General features: G+C 45.0%; 1 protein-coding gene across 1 annotated transcript in view; it reads right to left on the reverse strand.

Moving 5' to 3' along the window:
* Nucleotides 1-4,629: 4,629 nt before the first annotated feature.
* Nucleotides 4,630-24,335, reverse strand: part of LOC306915011 (neurotrypsin-like) — a gene marked incomplete at both ends in the record, with an annotated part of 42,906 nt that continues 23,200 nt past the window's right edge. The window contains 11 exons of the mRNA XM_079492257.1: nucleotides 4,630-5,369; nucleotides 5,861-6,129; nucleotides 6,878-7,000; nucleotides 8,668-8,955; nucleotides 9,273-9,414; nucleotides 11,886-12,106; nucleotides 14,807-14,948; nucleotides 15,524-15,702; nucleotides 17,811-17,954; nucleotides 19,363-19,551; nucleotides 22,923-23,061. Coding sequence (XP_079348383.1) covers nucleotides 4,630-5,369; nucleotides 5,861-6,129; nucleotides 6,878-7,000; nucleotides 8,668-8,955; nucleotides 9,273-9,414; nucleotides 11,886-12,106; nucleotides 14,807-14,948; nucleotides 15,524-15,702; nucleotides 17,811-17,954; nucleotides 19,363-19,551; nucleotides 22,923-23,061 — 2,576 coding nt within the window. The remainder of the gene's footprint in view (nucleotides 5,370-5,860; nucleotides 6,130-6,877; nucleotides 7,001-8,667; nucleotides 8,956-9,272; nucleotides 9,415-11,885; nucleotides 12,107-14,806; nucleotides 14,949-15,523; nucleotides 15,703-17,810; nucleotides 17,955-19,362; nucleotides 19,552-22,922; nucleotides 23,062-24,335) is intronic.

The following is a 24,335-nucleotide window of genomic DNA, read 5'->3' on the forward strand; positions in this document are numbered from 1 at the left end:
AAATAGCTGAAAACGTTCAGACTATACTTCTGTTTATACTTCTGTTTACTAAATTCTTAGGTGGATTTTGACATTCCAACAGTTATTTTCTTAATCTTTGAAGGGTGTATTTTAAGATTCTGCAAGGTGCCAAGCTGAAATAATGTCCCATGGGGTTCATTTTTAACCATTTCTTACATAATCTTACAGTAAATCCAAAAATGGAAAAAAGACAAAACTGCATAACTATTGATATAAATTATAAACAATTAACACATACAATTATGACCCAAGGAATACATAGAAATGGTTACTATTAAGATGTAAGCACATCTTGACTCTATTACAGGACAAAAACATCAAAATAATTGCTGAAAACATTCAGATCACATCTATAGCCTACTTCTCTTTTCAGTAACTTTTTGGGGTGTATTTTAATATCCTGCAAGGCAAGCTGAAATAATGTCCATAGGGTTCATTTTTAACCATTTCTTACACTATTACCCTAATACCCAGTCTCTGGAACAGTGGGGCTACTTGTAACAAAGTATTTATATATTGCAATATTGATACTACTTAAGTCCCACTGGGAGGAGACCCCGGGGCAGACCAAGGCGCAGTTGGAGGAAACACATCGACTCACTGGCCTTGGAACGTCTCGGAATCCCCCAGGAGGAAGTCACTAATGTTGCTCTGGAGAGGGAAGTCTGGAGCACTCTGGTGGAGCTGTTGCCCCCGCGACCCGACTACGGATAAGCGGTTGAAGATGGATGGATGGATACTACTTAAGTAAAAAAAATGCTTGTACTTTTCCCACCACAGGTAAAATAAAAAAAAACACAAAAAAACCCAATAGGCTATATCCGAGTATAGGCCTACTTCTACCAGCACACAGAGCCGGATTTACCTTGCTGAGGGCCCCCTGGCTGGAGCAAATTTGAGGGCCCCCCTTGGGGCGCGAGGCTATTTTGTTTTCATTTTGGGGTACCCAGGCCCCTAAAAAGAGAGGCAGGCAGGCAGGCAGGCAGGCAGAAGCTCTCAATGGTTTAACCATAATACAACTAAATACAATAACTATACACACATTTCACTTGTGTGTGTGTGTGTGTGTGTGTGGGGGGGGGGGGCCTAGTCGGGGGCCCCCGGGCTGCAGCCCACCCTAGCCCAACGGTAAGTCCACCTCTGCCAGCACACTATGAGAGCACACAGAGACCAACAACACGGATCTGTTCTCACCAAGTATTATGCTTTAATACCATGATTTAGCATATGAACACTGAGGTACAACAGACTGGTCTAACACAGGTCAAGTAAGGCTTACATCACAGCAGTAAGTAAACACCCTCGCTCTCAAGCCACGGACACATTTACAGTAACCTACAAGGTTTTAAATGAAATGTTTTGCATTTTAACCACATGAACCACATATATAGCGTCCGTCATTCTGGGCCTAACGTTCGGTGAAAATAGGCTATTAGCATATCTATTACAGTAAGCTCTTGTGTCACAAGATCGGCTATTTTTCGCGCAGATGTAAGGGGCTGGAAAAAAAGGAATTAATTTGTGACGTCATACTCCAGTTTTAGGTGATGAGGGTCACCATCACCGAAAACTGGAGTATGAACAGGCCTTAAGGTATAGGCCCTACGTTTGACCGGGTTCAAGTAGTTAAAACGCCAAAAGTCGGCGAGGGGAAGGATAGCGACAGGCTGAGTTTATGTACAGGTATATAAAAACAGGCGTTCGGGGTTACACAATACAATGGCACACGCACACGCACGCACACGCACGCGCACGCACACACACACACACACACACACACACACACACACACACACACACACACACACACACACACACACACACACAGTACACTGAGCACAAGTCCATTCAAGGCAGCCACAGAGAGACAGTATATAAAACCAACACCAGAGCCATTCTCATCCACAGTTCCACACCTGCAGCTCTGGTTCAAATAGAACAATGTCGCCATCTACTGGTTAAGTCACATAATGTCCGTCTGGAGAACAGAAATAACAGAACAAAGACATCATTCCACATTAAAAAGTTTGAACAATTTACCTATCTATGTCAATCAAGAACAAATGCATTACTGTACACGGACTAAACTAGTAACTAGTAACCAGAATACTGGCTATCTATCTATTTTATTCATCTGACTAACTATCTAAAGCCATTCATTGGAATCATATAAAAAAAAGAATAAATAAATTATGACCCCACCGCAGGCTTCCAATGGCTTTGAAAGAGGACAATTGTCTGGTCCAGTTTAATAACATACTGTAGCGTTGATGAGATATGGTCGTTATCATAAGTTATCTAAATCAGTAGTTCTCAAAGTAAGGTCTAGGGACCCTCACATGGTTCCTTAAGAGGGTTCCAAATGCACCCTTACAGGCCTGTAACTCTGAGAGTATACAAATTGAAATTTGGAACATTTGGTTCCATTTGTATACTCTCAGAGTTATGGGTTTGAGAACCACTGGTATAAATGTCACAACAGCAATGCCACCGGTAAAGGTATAGGTCCTATGAGGACATGAACCTCAGGAGACAAACCGCCGTGTTGTTGAATGCTTGGATATTAACTAGTTTTCCTAGTTTTCTAGTAGGTATACATCACCCACGACTTCTGTTTCTATCAAAGCTGAACTAATGCACAATTGTTAGGAGTCGGATGCCATGCAATGAGGTACAGTAAGAAGAGATAAATGGCTACACTGATGGATGTTTGTCCCCTACGAACGGGCCTTTTCCCTCGGCAGCCATACTGACAAATACTAATGGTAGTTCCTTCACTGTGTTACACTGGTAACAATGCAAGTGAAGCAGTCTTTCCAGAAGGGATGCACCGATATGGAAATGATTGGCCGATGCTGATGTTTACAGTAATAATTTAGTCGATATTTGTTTATTTTGTTTTTGCCGTTAATTCCCCCCTTTTGTGCCAAGAAGAATATATATTAATTATAAGAAATAACTGTTCAGAATCTACAGGTTGGTAGGTTGCAGATGACCAACACACCAACATAGCCGATATTGACAGATAATGTCAAATATGGGCCGATACCGATATGTAGATATATCGGTGTATCCCTACTGTCCATTGAGCCAAACCGCAGCACCCTGACTCTGTTTGACCGGAACACAAGCTTTAATTAGTATCGTCGGAAACATGTGAGGTAACCAACAACCAACACACAACTATGTCAACATGCTTGCCATGAGAAAGGCCTATTACAGCTATTATAACATCAGTTATTATCATAGCCCTTATTTCTAGACCCCAGCAGAATACTCATTATTTGTGGCATACATTAAAAGGTCTGTGATAATTTAAAGTCACCCCTCAAAAAAAACAAATACTTATACATACATATGTACATTTCTTTTGGCAAAATGTTATGCCAGCCAAAGCAATACTTGGATCTTTGTGAAAGTCCAACATCGTTGTGTTGAAATGTCTGACTATAAGACCCATTTTTAGGAAGAAGCCTTCCTTAGGTGCCCCCGCTAGTCCCCGCCCTCCCCACTCACATGGACTGAAAGCATCACACTGATTCACACATAATATACTGACAACACAGTGAGCATGTCAGTGCCGTCGGGCAGAAACCTTGTCATCTCCCCGTTTAATTTATTGCCCTATTTTATACTTATATGGAATTTAGGTACTGGCTGAAGTGCCCAGAGAGGTTCCAACACAAACCTACGATATTCAACCATCAGGTATGCGGCCAGGTGCAAGCCTGGCTCAGGGAGGAGGACGCCCCTGCCATGCATAGTCCAGGGTCACTCCCTGCCCTGGTGAGCAAGGGGCGAAACACCAGGCCAGGATGGCTCCCAGCTGAACACCCTACAGTGTCTTGCAAAAGTAGTGAAACTAGGCGATCTACATTTTGAAAAAACGTTTGAACATTTCTGAATACTCTCGCCATTTTATTTCATGTCCAAAACAGGGACGCAATAATTTAGATTTAAAGTGATTACCGGTAAGTCCAATGAAAAGTATGATCAAGCACTTGTGACTAAATAACTACACTGGATCCATTGGAACCTGAAAAGAGTTTTGGTCACATTACAAGGTTTTTGCCCCACAGCGGTCGATACGCTCACATCGGCACTATCACCGGAGGAGAAGCGAAATGTCTGGTGATGAGTTCACTTATAGGTAGAGTCGAGTTACAATGAGTTGAAATGTGAGTTGAAATAAGCACAGACACCAGGACGGCCATAATTGGTGCTAGCTCATAAATCACTGAGTGTAAAGGAGTCTCTGTCTTCTCCTTCCCATTACGATCTTACTCTCTCCTCTCTAGCCAAATTCCAATACACATATTTGTGTCTCCTCGCCGCCTCCTCAACATGGCAGCGTTACGGTGAAATTGGTGACCTGATGAAATTGGTGACCGTCTTGTGGAGTTCATTCACATAAGGTTAAAATCAGAACATAATTCTGTACATGTTTGAGCGTGTCACCAATTTCACCGTAACACCACCATACTGGAGGACAGAGGAGGCGAGGAGAATTTGAATTTGGCCTCTGAAGTTGAGCCCTGTCCCTTTTCTCCACCTCCTCCTTCATCAGAGTCACATGGCACAGATGGTAAGCCAATGGCACGACCTCAGTCAGACCAGGGCGTGCACGTCGGCAGCGTGAGGAGGATGTGCGTTCTTAGTGTGCACGTGTGGGTTATGGTTGTGCGCGTGTTTCGCCCCGACCTCGTTGCCGTCGCCGGAATCTACGTGCTGCTGATCGTGCGTGTGTTTGAGCTTGCTGTGCACGTGTGGGTATTCATCCTTGACCTCGGCGTGCGCGCGCTCCTCCTCGCGCACATGCGTCAGGTCATTGTCGACGAGCATCACATCGTTGGCGTAAACCAGGTCGTCGTGAGCGCTCTCATGCTGGGTGTGAGAGCCCTCCTCCGGCGCGTCGGTGCGCGTCGCCTCCTCCGGCGCGTCGGTGCGCGTCGCCTCCTGCGAAATGCGGAATGCGTGCTCATTCCCTTGAATGAGCACGCTCTTCTGCTCTTCTGCGCGCACGTCGGCGGGTTCCTCTCCGGCGCTGCGCGCTTCAGCCACTTCCTGGATCCACCCGCGGAACCTGCTGACTCGCGTGTAGAGTGCCGGGGAAGCGGGGTTGCCGCAGCCATAACCGCCGGCGACCACCCCGGTGAGCACCCAGCGCCCGCCCTCACCCTGGCACACCAGCCCGCCTCCGGAGTTGCCCTGACAGCCGTCGCCGTGGAGACGGCTGGTGTCCGGAGGGCTGCCGGCGCACAGCGTCCCGTGACTGGAGTAGCTGTCGCCGTAGCGCTTCTTACATTGCCATGATGACATGAGAGGGACCCAGGTGGCGAGCGTGGAATCTAAGAGGAAGAGATTGGAAAGGTGGGATATGAGATCAAGCTTTAAGGAATTGTGTGTAAAATACAAGATCAAGTCTAATAATAATTATTGTGATGCTTCATTTGGATCTCCAGGCTAAGAAGTCAGTCATCTATGAAGTACATCTACTGTATGTAGTATGCCTCCAAATTCGTCAAGGTTTCAGCCCGATCGAATCAAGGTTTCAGCCCGATCTTTCAGCCCCATCTCCCATGTTAACTATAATTGAAGTATAAAATAAATATGGAAAGTAATGCATGGAGGTACGTAGATATTAGGTACTTCTTTGGTCGAAATCTGGCTCTGATTGTTCCAGCAGTTTATAGTTTGGCATATGACAGTGTCGCTTGAAAATAGCCAATCTCACACATTCCCCTCTCAATATTGTGAAAAACAGGTGGAAATAGAGAGAAGGCGAAAAGCTGCTGAACCACAGAGAACACGATGTTCAAGAATAAAATGCGTACAGTACCTGGACCTTCCCAGCCCGTGGTAACCGTGGCGACGCAAGAAGACGGGGCCTTCCCCCCTGCCATGTCTGGTGTGGGGAGGCAGGCCGCGTTGGTGCTGGGGTCAAAGGTCAGACAGTGACCCTTGGTGCTGCTGGGCAGCTTCACCAGGGCCAGGTCGTGACCCCCGCTCTGTCCCTTGAACTTCCTGTGGACCACCACCTGCTCCGGGGTGACGCTTCTCCCCGACGCTCCGACGTGCACCACGTACCTGGAGGCATCACTGCCGAACCTGAGGAGACAGGTTGAGCACAGTATTGATTTTGACTGCAAATTTTGATTTAGTTTTAGTCATAGTAGTTTTGCATTCCTGAGGCAATAATTTGATGACCGGCAGAGTCTCCAGTAGGAGACTCAAGCGCCCCTCAAAAATCACAATTGTGTCCATATGTGTGGAGTTTGCATGTTCTCCCCGTGTCACCTAGGATAGGTACCCTCACACAAATAACATGCAGTAATCCTCGTCTCTAAACTGCCTTCCCCTGGTCAGCCGAGGTGCCTGATGGAGTGGAAAGGAACTAGTTGGAATAACGTGTTCCTTCCACGCGCTACGTCCAACCAGGGAAACTTCCCCCTGTCAGGTGAAAAGAAGCAGCTTGGACTCCTCATGTAGTGAAGGAAGTACTGTATGAGGTCAGTCCATTGCTCTCCCCGGGTTGGCAGAGGGAGTGTAGCGCCCAGGATTACATTAGATAATTGACACTGGGTGACAGAATGGGGGTACAAAATCGTGGGATAAAAATCTAGGAAAAAGGGAAAGGGTGAGGGGCACCCCCTGTGACATGATGTCACAGGGACATGATGTCACAGGGGGCATGGGGGGATGAATAAGACAAAGTCCATAGAATTGGCTGCCACATGACATCATGTTTGAAAGCCAGACGTTGGAGAGGCTAGCGCCCCTTAGAAATATTTAGATTTCCCTGGATAATGTATTGTCTCCGAGACGAGAGGGGAATCTAAGCACAGACAGCAAGTACCTGTTGAAGCAGTCAGCTGAGGTGAGGACCCAGCAGGGGCTGATAAGGGTCCCACTGCACAGAGGACCTCCATCTTCTGCCTGGGATTGAAGCCACACCGACACCTGCCACGGCCACCAGCTCCTGCAAGGGACAACACCACGTCTTAACCAGAGATGTACTCAAACCATTTTTTCATTCGAGATACAGATTCCTAGAACTTGCGTATCGGTCGATACCGAGTATCGATCTGATACCTCATACCAGTGTGTAATGTTAAAAAAAATTCACACTCGTGTGAAGTGAGAGGCGCTCTTATACATCATCACATTCCGGCCAATCACTTTTGGCATCCTCACTTTTCTATCCTCACATTTTATCTTCACTTTCAAGTCCTCAGCCAATCAAATCATCGCTATGGGGTACACACGCACACAGCTGGGCATCGGAGGGGATAGCGCCCCTCAAAACAATTAGGACTGTGGTTCTCAAAGTGGAGTGAGGTCCAGGGATCCTCATGGTTTCTTGATGGGGTTCCAAATGGACCCTTAGATGTCTGATTGTCTGTAAACTCTGAGTGTACAAATATAACCAAATGGACCCGTTATGGGGGTCCTTGAAATGAAAAGGTTTGAGAACCATTGATCTAGGAATGAATTAAAAGAAACCATTAATAAATGTGAAAGTGCAGCCACAAGTTAGTAAAATACTAAATAAAAACGTCTGCGTTTCCGAGGCTGGTAAAATACTAATGTAAATAGTGCAGTAAGAGTATAATATAATCGTGCAACCACTGCAACATCAAATGAACCAATCAAAATATTACTGTAAACTATATGATATTTCAACGTTTATAACAATTTATGTACCGATATATTGATATAAAAATAACACTACGTCATAATATGATTCAATTGAATTAAATAGGATTAAACCTTAGATTTAGGCCAATTTACTTACTGACTTACCTCCTGACTATGTCACAAAACCATTAGGCCAAACAAATTGCCTATTTTGGCCTAAGGATGTTTTCGGGATACCAAAACAAACACCAAAATACAGTGAAGGTTGAGAACCACTGCCTTATATACGACACAGGGTACAAGTGTGACCTCTAGTGGCTGAATGTTCGTTTAAATGTTTACCATTTAAGTGTAAAAATGGACCAGGCCATTTGGACAGTTTATGTTTTACAGTTGTACTAATACGCTGTGTTTTGCTGTGCGCGTCCTGAAGTTATTTGTTCAGCATGTTGCATTGTAATATCTCAAAGAGGGGTCCGGGTTATCCCCAGGGGTCCTTGAAAGGGTTCCAGGTGGTCCCCAGCGAAATTTGTCAATATAGCAATCAAATCAGTTTAACCTATACATCGGCCATTTTACAAAACAATCTTTTTCAAAAATCACACTTGTGTGAAGTGAGGGGCGCTCTAATCATCATACACCATCATACATCCGCCAATCAAATCATCACATTCCGTGATACACACACACAAAGCTGTGCATAGGAGGTGCTAGCACCCCTCAAAACATTTGACATTTTTCATTACACAAATCCTATATGAGGGTCTCTAGCAGCCAAATACATATTATTTGGGGTAAAGAGAAGTCCTGTGCGCTTCAGCCAGCAGAAGGTAGAAGGGCTCGTCTGTGTTCAACAGGGACAACTTGCATCAGGAAAGATATAAATACCTAAAGAACGTGCAGACCAGTCGATTGATCCAGTTTATTTTATTTTATTTGGGTAGTGCCCAGGTTTTCCTGATATTCATTTGGGGTTCTTTGACGTGAAAAGGTTTGAGAACCACTCACCTAAGCATGTCGTCACCTCCTTGGCTCTCCTTCTTGCTCACTCCTTCCTCTGTGATCTTCCTCAGGCCGCAGGTCAGCTGGTGCGCCATGGCCGGCTCCAGTGGCCTGGTCTTCTCTGGGGTGACGTCGCACCTGACGCCGGCGTCCTGCCGGCGCCTGCAGCCCTGGAGACTCTGTCCCATAGAGGGACACTCCCCGAGGAACTCCTCCTTGCCCGTGCAGCGCACCTGGTCCAGGTGGATGGGACCCTTGCCCTGGCCGAACCCCCCCGCTGCCACGGCCCCACCGCTGCAGCATTAGTAGTGGACACAGGCAGGGGACGGCGAGAGGACGGGACAACGAAGAGTCAGAGAAGGACGTTCTCCCTCTCTCACACGCGCATGCTCTCAGAGTAAAACAGCACGCGGGCACACACACACACACACACACACACACACACACACACACACACACACACACACACACACACACACACACACACACACACACACACACACACACACACACACACACACACACACACACACACACACACACACACACACACACACACACACACACACACACACACACACACACACACACACACACACACACACACTGACCTGTGGCCCAGCTGTCGACACACCACGGCAGCGTTGAGGTTGTTCCAGCCAGAGTCACAGATGCTGCCCCAGTCTCCATGCAGGTAGACCTCCACACGGCCCTCCTTCCTGGTGCTGCCTCCGGCCAGACGCACCAGAGGACCTGGACAACACATCACAACACATCGGCATGGGACCATTCACTCAACTCACCATAGCATTCCCATCGCAATACTACATGTATACGTTCACTTCAGATTTTTCGCAATTTCTTTTAAACACAAAATACAAAAAGAAAAATTAAATCATTTCTCTATTTTAGTAGCGCTGGGACACATGAACTTATATATCGGCTATTTTCAGAGAGTGACACCTGCACACAATCGAGCATAAAATGACTTGTCATTTAGTTCTACTGGACCTCTTCTCCACTAGTCCCTCTATGATGATCGACGAAATTGTCAGTATATTTAATCATATAGTTTTAGTCCTCATGGTTTTTATTTCGTTTTCGACAGTGAAAAAAAGGTAGACGGAACATTTGTGTGTGTGTGTGTGCGCGTGTGCGTGTGTGTGTGTGTCCGGCGGGTTGAAATGCCACGTGTTGACAGCAGAGGAGAATAAAAGAATAAAGAGGTGTTTACAGTGTCTGTATCCCAGAGGTGTGTGTGTGCAGACAGTGACACACACTATATTAGAATTAGAATGGAGAGCAGACCGCAGAGGACATTCACACCTTTCACTGGACATTTAGCTGTGTGACAGCAAACATCTACGCGCCGCAGACACATGCACACACACTGACAACACACACACACACACACACACACACACACACACACACACACACACACACACACACACACACACACACACACACACACACACACACACACACACACACACACACACACACACACAGTCACACACACACACACACACACACACACACACACACACACACACACACACACACACCGGATTTAAACGGATTTAAACCATTAGTTTCCGCCCTTGTGGCATTGTTGTCCTCCTCACAAAGGTGGGCCGATGCATACACAGACAGACAAACATGAATATGAATGAGGCAAGGCAAAAACAATGAGTTGGAACACTATAAAAATGAAGCTGAAAAACTGTTTCTTAAATGGCTAGAGAGACAGGGAGACCCCTGCTATTGAACAAACACTCTACATAGCAATCATTAATATCATATCATTAATATCGGAATGTTTGTTTTAACCCAAAAATATCACTTTTAAGTCTTATTTTATGTTTTATCATACATTGGTGTCATGCAAATAGCCAGTCTACAAGCTCTAAACGTGTCACTAACAGCTTGTAGTACCTTGGCTATTTTTTGTGTTTTTGTAAATCAATAATTTTATTCAATAATAATAATAAAACCATTATTCATTCAAGAATAATAATAAAATAATTAAATGTATTTTATCGATTAGTTCAGTGGTCCTTGAGGGGGTTCCAGGTGGTCCAGAGCTAAATAAATGGAGAGTTGGTAACCAAATGGACCCTTATAGATCGTTAACTCTTGAGTGTAAAATGAAAATAAATGGTAAATGGTGCATTAATAATAGCGCCTGTATCCAAGGCGCTTTACATAGATCGTGCATTACATTCACCCATTCATACACCGATGGCGGAGGAAACCATGCAAGGCACCAGCCTGCACATCCGGAGCAAATAGGGGTTCAGAGACTTGCTCATGGACACTTCAACACTAACTCATGGGGGAGCTCGGGACCGAACTGGGAACCCCACGGTTCCCATCCAGCTGCTCTACAGGCCACTCCACCCCTGAGCGGCAGCGGTGGCCGAACGGTTTACGGAGCGGTCTTGATACCGGAAGGTCGCCAGTTCGTATCCCCGGACCGGCACGTTAAAATTACCACCGCTGAAGTGCCCTTGAGCAAGGCATTGAACCACTACCATGAAATGTTCTATGAGCTGTAAACAAGTATCTGATGCTTAGTCCAGTTACCCTGGGTAAATATAGTAACTTTGCTTTGCTTTGCTTTGCTTAGCCACTGCCGCCCCTAAATGGTCCATTTGGTTTCAGTTTACACTCTCAATAGTTATAGAGAGATGACTTCCGCACACCCGGTAGGTTTGGAGCAGGTGCGATGATGACGAGGCATATACAATGTTAAAGGAGAGACACCCGCACACTGCCACTTGCTGGGTTCAGAGCATTTTATTAAAGCAAAATAAAAATGCTCTGAAGTGGCAGTGTGCGGGTGTCTCTCCTTTAACGCTCTCAATAGTTAAATTATAGTTAAACATCTGCATTACTTAATTTACAAGAAAAATAATTACAATTTGGGAATGTAGAAGAAATATTATTTGAATCAACGTTTGCCTGTTATCTTTTCTAATGGTACCCAACATCAATGCAGCATGGAATTGTGGACAAAATCTTATCCAACATCCAACATTTTCTTTGGTTCTTAGGTCTGAGAGGCTAAATCTTATCAAATGGTGGTCCGTGGCTCAAATGCCGAATAATGAACCTTGATATGAAAAGGGTTGAAAACCACTAGATTATTATTATTATTATTATTATTATTATTATTGCTGCCCCATCTGGCGGAGTCAGGTTACCTTTCCCTCTCTTACCTGTGGAAGGTGCGATGACCGGCACCTCGTTGGTCTCGGGGCCGGCTCCTCCCCTGCAGCGCACGCCCACGTCCTCGGCGTGGGAGCAGTCTGTCCGGCCCCAGATGCCGTGGTGACAGTCCAGCAGGGAGGTCTCGGACCCCTCGCACTGGACGTCGTCCATCAGGATCAGGCCGACACCCTCGCCGAACGTACCGTCTGCCACCACCTCGGCGTGGCCCCTGCAAGATGCACAACAGTGATGATTGATTGAGTGAGTGAGTGAATACTCTTTTTTTTAAAGATATTTTTGGGGCTTTTTCTGGCTTTATTTGATAGTGTTCTGTACAGTAAATTGACAGGAGATGGGGAGTGACACGCAGCAATCATCTGACACGCTGTCAGGCTGGATTAGCAGCCTAGGTGTCCGTCCGGGTCGATTGATTGAATACTTAAGCATACTTAATCGATACTTCCATTGTGGTCCTATAATATAATAATATTGTATGCTCTGTTGATGAATTGAATCCATATAGGAATGGACCACAATGGGAACAAGGACCCAGGACTCTTTTTTTGTGTTTTCTGTTCTTTGATGTGGATTACAGTTTTGACTAATAAAGCATACAATCAATCAATTAATCAATCAATCAATGAACTAATTTCGTTGCTGTTGGGTCACAGGTGGTAACCATGCATGTCCCGCGTTGTGACTGTGAGCTTGTAGATTTTTCACTACTTTGAAGAAGGGCATTCATTTAAAAAACATTATATAAAAGAGTTGGAGAAATATGGAGACGTTTTCTGCCTGACAGCAAAGATGTATAGTTGGTGTAATCCACTGGTTATCAACGTGGGGCCTGGGGACCAACACTCCAAATGGAGGCTTAAAGGTGGTTGCACACCGGCCGCGTTTTTCGGAAAACCGATGGAGAAACGCCGCTAAAAATCCGAATTCGCATCCGATTCGCGCCCGGTGTGTGGAGACCTTTAGGGTCGGTAACTCAGAGAGTTGGAGTACAAATGGGAGAGTTAGGGGTGCAACTAGGGTACCCTCTCAGAGTTAAAGTAACACTGTGGTTTTTACGGTGTAGATTGGGGTACCAGACTTAATTTCTTAGATTTAAAGATTAAAACATTTTATCAAAATTGCCTAATGCATATGAAACGGGGGGTCCTTAAAACGAACAACCACTGGAACCACAGTCAACACTGTAAAATCCTCAGTGCTTATTTAACTCGACATTGAGAAACAGGGATGTAAGCTGCTGTCCTACATTGTTATCCTACACATGCCGACAGTGTCTGGTCTCTGGAACGCAAAGATGGTCACGACAACCAGAGCCCAACTGGTGCCAGATCTTTGGGTCCGATGCCAATATACTCATTTTGGAGCGTCCCCCAATGACTGACTTTTTGACAGATAAGACTCCAATTTAGGATAGTTCTTAAATAAATTCTTAGTCAACTAATAGTCATAGGCAATTGTCAAATATCACATCTGTCGAATAGTGTTTGCTGACATACATTCATGCAGGGAGCAGTCTTTTCAGGTTGGTGAGGTTGAGGACTATGCATTCTAATGTTGATTTCACAGTGAATACTGGCTGTTGAAAGCTGTTGAGAGTTTACAAGAGATGTGCATGGGGAAAAGCATGAACAAATGACTAATCATCAAACAAAGTTTCAACTAAGATCAAACTGACGATGATGAATCAACTACTGTATGAGGCAACATCCCCAGAACATTATAGTATATCGGGTGGAACATTTTGTATTTTCACATGCACACACAGCACTCATGTCAGAGCACGCATGGTGTGTGTGTGTGTGTGTGTGTGTGTGTGTGTGTGTGTGTGTGTGTGTGTGTGTGTGTGTGTGTGTGTGTGTGTGTGTGTGTGTGTGTGTGTGTGTGTGTGACACGCACACACACACGCACACACAAACACACTATCACGCACGAAGGAACACGCACAGGTGAGGACAAACACACACACACACACCATGCGTGCTCTGACATGAGTGCTGTGTGTGCATGTGAAAATACAAAATGTTCCACCCGATATACTATAATGTTCTGGGGATGTTGCCTCATACAGTAGTTGATTCATCAGTCAGTTTGATCTTAGTTGAAACTTTGTTTGATGATTAGTCATTTGTTCATGCTTTTCCCCATGCACATCTCTTGTAAACTCTCAACAGCTTTCAACAGCCAGTATTCACTGTGAAATCAACATTAGAATGCATAGTCCTCAACCTCACCAACCTGAAAAGACTGCTCCCTGCATGAATGTATGTCAGCAAACACTATTCGACAGATGTGATATTTGACAATTGCCTATGACTATTAGTTGACTAAGAATTTATTTAAGAACTATCCTAAATTGGAGTCTTATCTGTCAAAAAGTCAGTCATTGGGGGACGCTCCAAAATGAGTATATTGGCATCGGACCCAAAGATCTGGCACCAGTTGGGCTCTGGTTGTCGTGACCATCTTTGCGTTCCAGAGACCAGACACTGTCGGCATGTGTAGGATAACAATGTAGGACAGCAGCTTACATCCCTGTTTCTCAATGTCGAGTTAAATAAGCACTGAGGATTTTACAGTGTTGACTGTGGTTCCAGTGGTTGTTCGTTTTAAGGACCCCCCGTTTCATATGCATTAGGCCCTTTTGATAAAATGTTTTAATCTTTAAATCTAAGAAATTAAGTCTGGTACCCCAATCTACACCGTAAAAACCTCAGTGTTACTTTAACTCTGAGAGGGTACCCTAGTTGCACCCCTAACACACACACACACTACACACACACTGTGTGTGTGTGTGTGTGTGTGTGTGTGTGTGTGTGTGTGTGTGTGTGTGTGTGTGTTTGTCCTCACCTGTGCGTGTTCCTTCGTGCGTGTTAGTGTGTTTGTGTGTGCGTGTGTGTGCGTGCGTCCTCACCTGTAGCCCAGCTGTCTGCAGACGACCTGTGCGTGTTCCTGTGTCCAGTGGTCGTCACACACTGTCCCCCAGTCTCCGTTGTGGAGCACCTCCACACGGCCCTCCCACGGACTGTCCCCTCCTACCAGCCTGACCACGCCATCTTATTTAAAAAAAAAACACACACACATTCACCAGGATTAAAGGTCTGGTGACATAATAAAAAAATGGTTTTCTGACCTCAATTGCATCCAAAAAACCTGAACTTTGAACATTCAGTGGATTTTCTGTGGTCTGGGGTTTTCTGAATAATTAGGCTCAGACAAGTTCTCTGATCTGCCTGTGGACGGTGATGTCACGGTCCAAAAGATACAACTTAATAGTTCCTAAGGATAATATGAGCATCAAAGCAATATTTAAAATACTTTGGCATACTGTATGTCATCAACTTACGACGGGAGCAGTTCCTATTGAGTAAAATATTCTCTATTTATGAAAGAAAGAAAATATTGAAGGTGTTTTTATTTTTTTAATTTTAGTTATAGAGGGAAAGTGTAACGTTTTAAGGCATATTTGTCTTATTAGCCAGGGATCCTTTTGACATGGATGCATTCGTACACTAGTGAGCTTGGGGTTAAAAATAGCAGTGTGCGTACGTGCGTGCGTGCGTGCGTGCGTGCGTGCGTGCGTGCGTGCGTGCGTGCGTGCGTGCGTGCGTGCGTGCGTGCGTGCGTGTACCTGTGTACGGGCTGCAGGACGCCCCGGCGTCTTCCATGTGGTCGCAGTTGTGCTGCTCCCAGTCGCCATGGGGACACTGGTCCAGGGACAGCTCGTTGCCCGTGCACCTCACAGCATCCAGCATGATGGGCCCCGAACCCTGGCCGAAGTGGGCCCACGACCACGCCTTGGCCACGCCCCTGGAACCACACAAACAGACCCCCATTATCCCAGGCTCAGGAGGTAGAACGGAAGGTTCACGGTTCGATCCCGGATGTGTTAGTGTCGAAGTGTTCCTGAGCACTGACACTAAACCATTTAACTGCTGCTGATGAGCAGGTTCGAATCTTGCATGGTTTCCTCCGCCATCGGTGCGTGCATGGGTGAATGTACAGTAGTGCACTTTGGAAAGCACTTTGGATTATCATTTATTTACCTGGCATCCTCATGAGTGATACCGCTGATATGTACTTATTGCGTGATGTATAGAAGGCAAAGAAAATAGCCGATCTACAAGCCCACAATGTGTCGCAGATTGACAATTTTTTAGCAAACAACCTGCGGAAATAGCCATATCTATGAGCGTTGAGAGCTTGTAGATTGACTTTTTTCACGGTGTAGCAGGAAAAAAGGAGGGGACCAAGTATAGGAATTTGACTATATTTGAAGAGTGCACAAGAGTAACATTCTTCGCACGCACGCACGCACGCACGCACGCACGCACGCACGCAGAAGTCTCGCCCTACAGAATATATCTTTGTGCTTCTAGTTGTCAAAGCCATTATCACCTCTGTAGCGGTTTGAGAATAGCCAGAGGATATCCATTATTCACAAGCTGTTCCCAGCTATCTCCTCGCATACACAAACACAGATGGCGAGGCTGGTCCTTTGGCATTTTGAGGAGATGAGACGCATGTTAAATGTCGAACACAGAAACAGAGTTCACTCTGTTTGTAGTTCTAACGTTGAAGAAAATGCTTTCTGTCGGTACCTGAGATACTGTCTGTGGGGACGCCCACATTATGTTAGACAATTATTTTTAGTCCTTTTATCTCCCAATGTAGTTGTTATAGCAATGAATCATCTCCGCATACTTTTATGTTGTCACTGCTTTATCCTACTGGCTCACCTGCCAGTGAGATGCCCCCACCGGGAGGACGTAGCGCCTCCATCCTACTCATCCAATTTTCCATTTTAGTTACACATCAATTTGCAGATTTAGATTCTAATTACACAACAAACATGAACCAATTAAGTCCTATCTTATACCAGAGGTTCAGGCCATCTAGAGTTCGGGCCGCTGTACACCTACAACGCACCACCGATATGTCTGAGTCGGGAATGTTTCCCTGTACCCGTCAGTCTGTGTCCCTTTTGTGCCCATATATATAGCTTGTAGATCTGCTATTTTCACTATTTTTGTGCAACACTAACGCTTTTGTGGTTAATCATAGCGAGTGTCTATTCGTTGATATATGAAACACAAAGCAAGGCTTCTCAGTTAAGTTATTCGATTAATCGAAAAAGCAATCGATGGAACAATGACAAAGAAAATATTAGATAGTTGCAGCCTAGTCTCGCGAGCCAGACTGTTGCCTCCCAAAACTTTCAAATGCTTCTGTCATATACACTCTGGAGCAGGAAACCCCTGAAAATGATCCAGGGGTAAAGCGGATATGCCGAAATGATATGCAGAAATGGGAATAAAAAAATATGCTTTAAATATATTTTAAAATATATTTCCCCTTTCCACGTCCGTCCGGGGAAACTCTCCCCTGTCAGGTGAAAAGAAGCAGCTTGGACTCCTCGTGCATAGAAGGAAGAATGAGGTCAGTCCGCTGCCCCCCCCAGGTTGGCAGAGGAAGTGTAGCGCCCAGGATTACATTAGATAATTGACACTGGGTGAAAAAATGGGTTACAAAATCTTGTGATAAAAATTTAAAAAAAAAATATATATATATATATATATATATATATATATATATATATATATATATATATTTCCATGAACGGAAATGACGAACGGATGACCTCTTCCTTTCTCGGCTTACGGGAGGTGTAGTTCCAGACTCTCTCTCTCATTCAGAGATTTTGGAATAGTCGTCTGGCCACGCAAGACTAGTTGCAGCCCTGCATGTACTGGCCCCCAGTCCACATGTCCGCCACCCTCTGTGACGGCTCAAAATAGCCTACCTGCCATCTGGGGCAGGTAGGCTATTTTGAGCCAATCCACCACCACACACACATATGTCTGCTCAGTTGGAGGTGTGAGCCAGCCAATCCCGTCCCTGCATGCATCCATGCTCACCCGAAGCCCAGCTGTCTGCAGACCACCTCTGCATCCCTGTCGTCCCATTGGTCGTCACAGACCGAGCCCCATCTGCCTCGGTGGAACACCTCCACACGCCCCTCGAAGTCCTCCTCCCCGCCCACCAGTCGCAGTGGGGGGGCGCTGCCTAAGAGAGGAAATGAAACAGACAGTGTTATGTTATATTAATACAACAACCAAGATTGGTTGAAACATGCTTTAAACGAGCGTAAAGGAACACCTAATCAAAACATAGAAATCAGCTCTCCCAGAGCGGAGGCGAATGGGTTGCTAGGCCAGCGAGGTTTTTGGGACATTTGTGGTCGTCGTGGCTACATCTGTCATTAAAAAATTAAGATTTTTAGCGAATAACTGTTGTAAAATTGCAATATTACACTCGAGGGTAGGGTGGAAACTTGGTATGTCCAAAACGGTGTTTTGGACATACAGTGGTGTGCTTGTGGAATGTGGCAATTCGGCAATTCTCACTACTTTTGTGCGACACTCCTGTATGCCTACATTAATTTACTAAAAACCATACAAAGTTGAGATATGGAGATACAAGGTTTCTGGCCGACAGCAATGTTGTACAGTATATTTATATAGGCCTACGTGAACTACAGACATGCAGACACACAGGCAGAGATTCTGCACATTTATACCGTATACAGTATATATTTAAATAAAATATCATTGCTCATCTTTCCTTATTTCATCATTTTGTTTTTGTTTTTGTTGATAAATTAATGACCTATTTTGTAATTTGTCGAATGACTGTCATGCAAAAGTAGCGAAAATAGCTGATGGAATCGCACTTTGACACCAAGGAATAGTGTTAACAAGAGCTTGTGAATACATAATAAGTACAGTGGATGGACCCATTGCAACACAGGTCCCGTTTCCCCATTTAATGCGGTTTGGGACATACAAGGTCCCCCCCCCCCCCCCTCCCCCCCGACAGTGATGACATTTTAACGTTAAAGATAACGATGATTTGAGGAAATACAAAATGTTCTGTCTCTCCTGCGTCTTATAGATTGCAAAGTTCACTTCACGGTTGCATCACAATATGTTTTATATTACTCACTGTCTCTCACAAACCTTGTATCTCCACATTTCAACTTTATTATATATACACCGGTATATATATATATATATATATATATATATATATATATATACACACACACACACCGGTATATATATTTCCCACACAAGTTAATGTCTTGTTTTGTCGTACAAAAGTGTCACCCAATATTATCAAAAATAGCTGATCTACAAGATCTTCGCATTGAGAGGTTAGCTTGTACATCTGCTATTTTTGGAAACATTTTGAAAGTGAACGTTGTTAAGTGTGTCTGTGGGTTTTAAATATTCATAAGAGCTTGGGACTAAATAATAACTATATTGGATCCATTTTTACACCCCCGACAGCAATGACATTGTCTCTCTCATCTCCCCCCCCCCCCCCCTCTCTCTCTCTCTGTGTATATCATTCTCCCAGGTTTGTGTGTGTAGTACTGTAGTAGTATAGGTGGGGGGGGGGTCACACTGACCTTCCGGCGGCGGTGCGCACTCCACTCCCACCTCGTTGCCATGGTTGCAGTCTCCGGTGACGAACGTCCTACTCCGGCACTGACTCAGGGAGCCCTCGTCGCCGCGGCAACCCAGGCGCTCGTAGTGGAAGAGGCCATGCAGGCCCGAGCCTGACTGAGAGTGCTGCAGTGCCGTTCCCACCTCACTGCCAAGGAGACCAACACATCAGCATACAGTATATAGTGCATTGAGTTCTCAAATTATGCTCCAACACGAACCCGATATACCATCTCGCCCCTCGATTTTTCCGCCGACCTCACGCCGACCGCTCGGTCCGACGGTTCTTGTATTCTTTATTTTGTTTTACTAAGAATAAGGTTAGAAATAAGTTTAGGATTAGGCATAGTTTTACTGGGGTTAAGTTTAGGTATAGGGTTAGGTTTAGGCATAGTTTTACTGAGGTTAAGGTTAGGAATAAGGTTAGGTTTAACCGTTTAAGCATAATATACTTTTTATTTACTAATACTACTTTAGGAATACCAGGCCGCGCAGTTCCGCCGGCTGTACGCCCGGGGCGAGTTGGTAAAGGGGCGAGTCGTTTGGTATTCCACGACCCTACCCGTAACCCAACCCAACGTTTTCGGGCCAGGCTGAGCCTCCGGCCTCCCAGTAAGACCCAGTTAGGGGGCCGGGGCCTTAATTTTCAGGCCTGTTGAGAACTGTAGTGTATTGCTTTCAGGAAATACACTAGAGTATTTGCATGGTTTCATTTATTCAGAAATCAATGCCCTACTAACTTCATCATACAAGACTGTCGCACAAAAGTTGTGAAAATAGCAGGTCGACACAACTGTGAGCTTGTCGATCTAATTTTAATCAGGAAGAAATTATCATAAAAAGAGGAACGGTTTTGGACATACAATGTTTCCGCCCCTGACACAGACAATGTGGGTGTTCCAGCTCTCTAATAAGCAGAAAATACATTTTGGTTGCCAATTTCAGTCAATCAGGAGAGAGTATTACACATTCATCGGCTTCAATTTCATGGTGTTCCACTGCATTTTGTCCGCTCATTCCTTTGTGTCATCACTTCCAATTTCACTTGTTTATCCTGTATGAGTTCTGTCTCATGATTCCCCATCTGAAAATTAGTTTTCTGTTTACTAAAGCGCTGGAGAGGTGGAGAGACCACTGTTACTGAACAAACACTATACTGTAGCAATGATTAGAACCAGAATATTGAGGCATTTAACACGTACTCTAACCACAAAAAAATCACTTATTCTACCTTTAACTCTAAGAGCGCATAAATGGAACCAAATGGACCGTAAAGGTCCATCTGGTTCCATTTGTAGTCTGTATCGATACGTGTATTGACAAGCAGTGGTGGAAAGTAACCAAGTACATTTACTCGAGTACTGTACTTAAATGAGACGTAGCTTGCGGAGTTAGTTCAGTCAGACATACTCGAGGGGGTTCATGCCATGCTCAAAGGCGCATACTATACTCAAGGGGTTAACATGCTGCATTACTATGTGGGTGTACAAGTGTGTGCAAGTCCCACACGTCATTCGCCGATGCGGCAGTCAGCTGACCAATTGGGCGGGCTACTTAAGCTCACTAGACTGCATGCTCTTCCTGCCTTCCTCTGCATATGGTTCCTGGTTGTATGTGATGTTTTTTCCCACCACCACCCCAGCACCACCGGTGGGCTCTGTTATTTAAGCTCCCCATGGGGGTTTTATTGTATATCTATCTGCCTGCTCTTAATGTTTTATGCCGGTGCTTAATCGTGCCGAGCAGGGAGAAAATCCAGCCGAACGCCAAGTCAAATATCATATGCACACTCGATTACTCATTCTGTAATAAATATTGGTAAATCTATTCGTGAGTTGTCTGACTGAAGTACAATTTTGAGGTATTTGTACTTTACTTGAGTATTTTCAATTGCCAATGCTTTTACTTCTACTCCACTTCATCTCAGATCCACATATTGTACCTTTATACCCCACTACAATTATTTCAAAACTTTGGTTACATTGTAGATTTTTATTATTATTATTACAAAACATGCATTACCCACTTCAGCCCTATATACATTGTTGGCTATAGCCGATCTATCATATATCTTGTAGATCTGCTATTTTCAAAAGATTTGTATACATTTGAAAACTTGCACATTTTGAATTCTGGACTTTTACTTAATTCTATATTGCAGTATTGCTACTTTCCATCCATCTTCAACCGCTTATCCGTAGTCGGGTCGTGGGGGCAACAGCTCCACCAGAGTGCTCCAGACTTCCCTCTCCAGAGCAACATTAGTGACTTCCTCCTGGGGGATTCCGAGACGTTCCAAGGCCAGTGAGTCGATGTGTTTCCTCCAACTGCGCCTTGGTCTGCCTCGGGGTCTCCTCCCAGTGGGACATGCGTCGAGGACCTCCCTAGGGAGACGCCCGAGAGGCATCCTAACCAGATGCCCGAACCACCTAAGCTGGCTCCTTTCCAGGCGAAGGAGCAGCGGTTCTACTCCGAGTCTCTCTCGTGTGACTGAACTTCTCACCCTATCTCTAAGGGAGATGCCAGAGCCACCCGTCGAAGAAAACTCATTTCGGCCGCTTGTATTCGCGACCTTATTCTTTTGGTCATGACCCACACTTCATGACCATAGGTGAGAGTAGGAACGAAGATTGCTCGATGGACAGAGAGCTTTGCCTTCTGGCTCAACTCTCTTTTCGTCACAACAGTGCGGTACAGCGACTGCAATACCGCCCCTGCCGCTCCGATTCTCCGGCTGATCTCCTTCTCCGTCCTCCCCTCACTCGTGAACAAGACCCCGAGATACTTGAACTCCTTCACCTGAGGTAATGCCTCATTCCCTACCCGGACTGCACAATCCACCGGTTTCCTGCTGAGAACCATGGCCTCAGATTTGGAGACGCTTTTACTTTTACTTAAGTAAAACATTTGGGTACTTTTTCTACCACTGTCGACAAACATGATCATACGATACTGTATATTGCAGTACCGATTTGTCTAGCACAGCCCTACAACACATGCATAATCTATTGTCCCAGTTCAGTGCATATTATGCAGTATTAACACAGAATGGGCACAATACATGCGTTTCTTTATTTTGTATTAAATTTTATCCCACGGTTTTGAAACCCATTTTTTCACCCAGTGTCAATTATCTAATGTAATCCTGGGCGCTACACTTCCTCTGCCAACCTGGTGAGGGCAGCGGACTGACCTCATGCTTCTTTCTATGCATGAGGAGTCCAAGCTGCTTCTTTTCACCTGACAGGGGAGAGTTTCCCCGGCCGGACGTAGCGCGTGGAAGGAACACGTTATTCCAACCAGTTCCTTTCCCCTCCATCAGGCTGGCCAGGGGGAGGTAGAGACCAGGATTACTGCATGTTTTTTGTGAGGGTACCTACCCTAGGGGACACAGGGAGAACATGCAAACTCCACACAGAAAGGCCCTTTCGTTTCATGCGTTTCTTTCTGATGGTTTCTCCATACTGTACGTACCCCAGACCCAGGTGTCTGGTGGTTTCTCCATACATACGTACGTACCCCAGACCCAGCTGTCTGCAGATCACACTGGCGTCTCTGTCCGTCCAGTGAGAGTCGCACACCGCCCCCCACTGGCCATTCAGGTATACTTCCACACGCCCGCTGCCAGTCGACGAGCCGCCAACCAGTCGCGCCGCACCTGTGACCACATCAGAGACAATACAACTCAGAGCACACACACACACCACTCACTAAGGGCTTTTTCTTTCTTTTTTCATTGATTGATTGAATACTTTATTGCATATACAGTTTGCAAACTGTATTGTAGCAAGTACAATTAAATAAGCAGGCAATGCTAAAAGCATAAGAGAAAAAAGCCTTGATGGCTTGATTCCATATTTTTTGTTTATGTTTCCATTAAAACCAGAACCACCACAGAGGGGAGAGGTAAGTCATAAAAAATGATAAGAACAAAAGAAAAGATTGTAGATCAGCTATCTTCGCTTTTTCTTGTTTAAGTTATGAGTTCTGCATTCCCTGAGAAGGACCCAACTTAGGTTCTGAGAAGAGAACCTCATCTGAAACGGGGCCACAGTGTATGGAAAACAAATGCACAATCCGTGAAATACGTTTCACGGTGCAGCAACGATTCGCTTAACCTAGAAGTAGCGGATTCACTGAAGAAATCCATTTTGACACAGAAACTTCACAACATGAAATATTTAATGCAGCACTGCAGTGTGCAAACACGATGTACATACAGTACAGTAATTGATATATACGGTAAGACCCATTCATAATGCAACAGCACCTTGCATGGGACTAAACCAGACAGTATGATGGTAGACAGGTACAGGTACAGTATTATGGTAGACAGTGGATAGTCCTGACGCTCAGTCACTGATGGTGGCTCAGTGGAATCGTATCCCAGAAAAGTGTGACTCACACCCAAACAGAACCCCATGAATACATCCAAACTCTAACAGCTAGAGCAGTGGTTCTCCATACAGTGTGCTGAGGCACGATGGTGTGCTGTGTGAGACAAGTCCAGCTGTGTCTTGCTGTGAATCATGATTTTGTGACAACCACACATTATTATTGCAATATACAACAATGCAAAAAGTTGTGAATTTCATTTCAATTACCTCTGAAAAAGCGTAAGTCTCGCAAGAGACACCTCTCGCGAGGCGTCGTGAGCTTGTAGATTTAGCCATTTTCACAATTGTTGCCTCTTTCTTATATTATTTGGCAATTTGGCAAATGTTTGACCAGTTTTTATAGTAGTAGTAATAGTAGTGGTCCAGGCGCATGCCACATATAGGTTCTGGCCTGACACCATGTTGCATGTTCGAGTCCTGTTCATGACGACCTTTGCTCTCCCTGTCTCTTCCTCCCTCTTTCCTGTCCATCTTCACTGTAACTATCAATAAAGGCACAAAAAGCCAAAAACAAATCTTAAAAGCCATTAAATTG

The sequence above is a fragment of the Electrona antarctica genome, assembly GCF_951216825.1.
Source record: "Electrona antarctica genome assembly, chromosome: 22".
Classification (NCBI taxonomy): domain Eukaryota; kingdom Metazoa; phylum Chordata; class Actinopteri; order Myctophiformes; family Myctophidae; genus Electrona; species Electrona antarctica.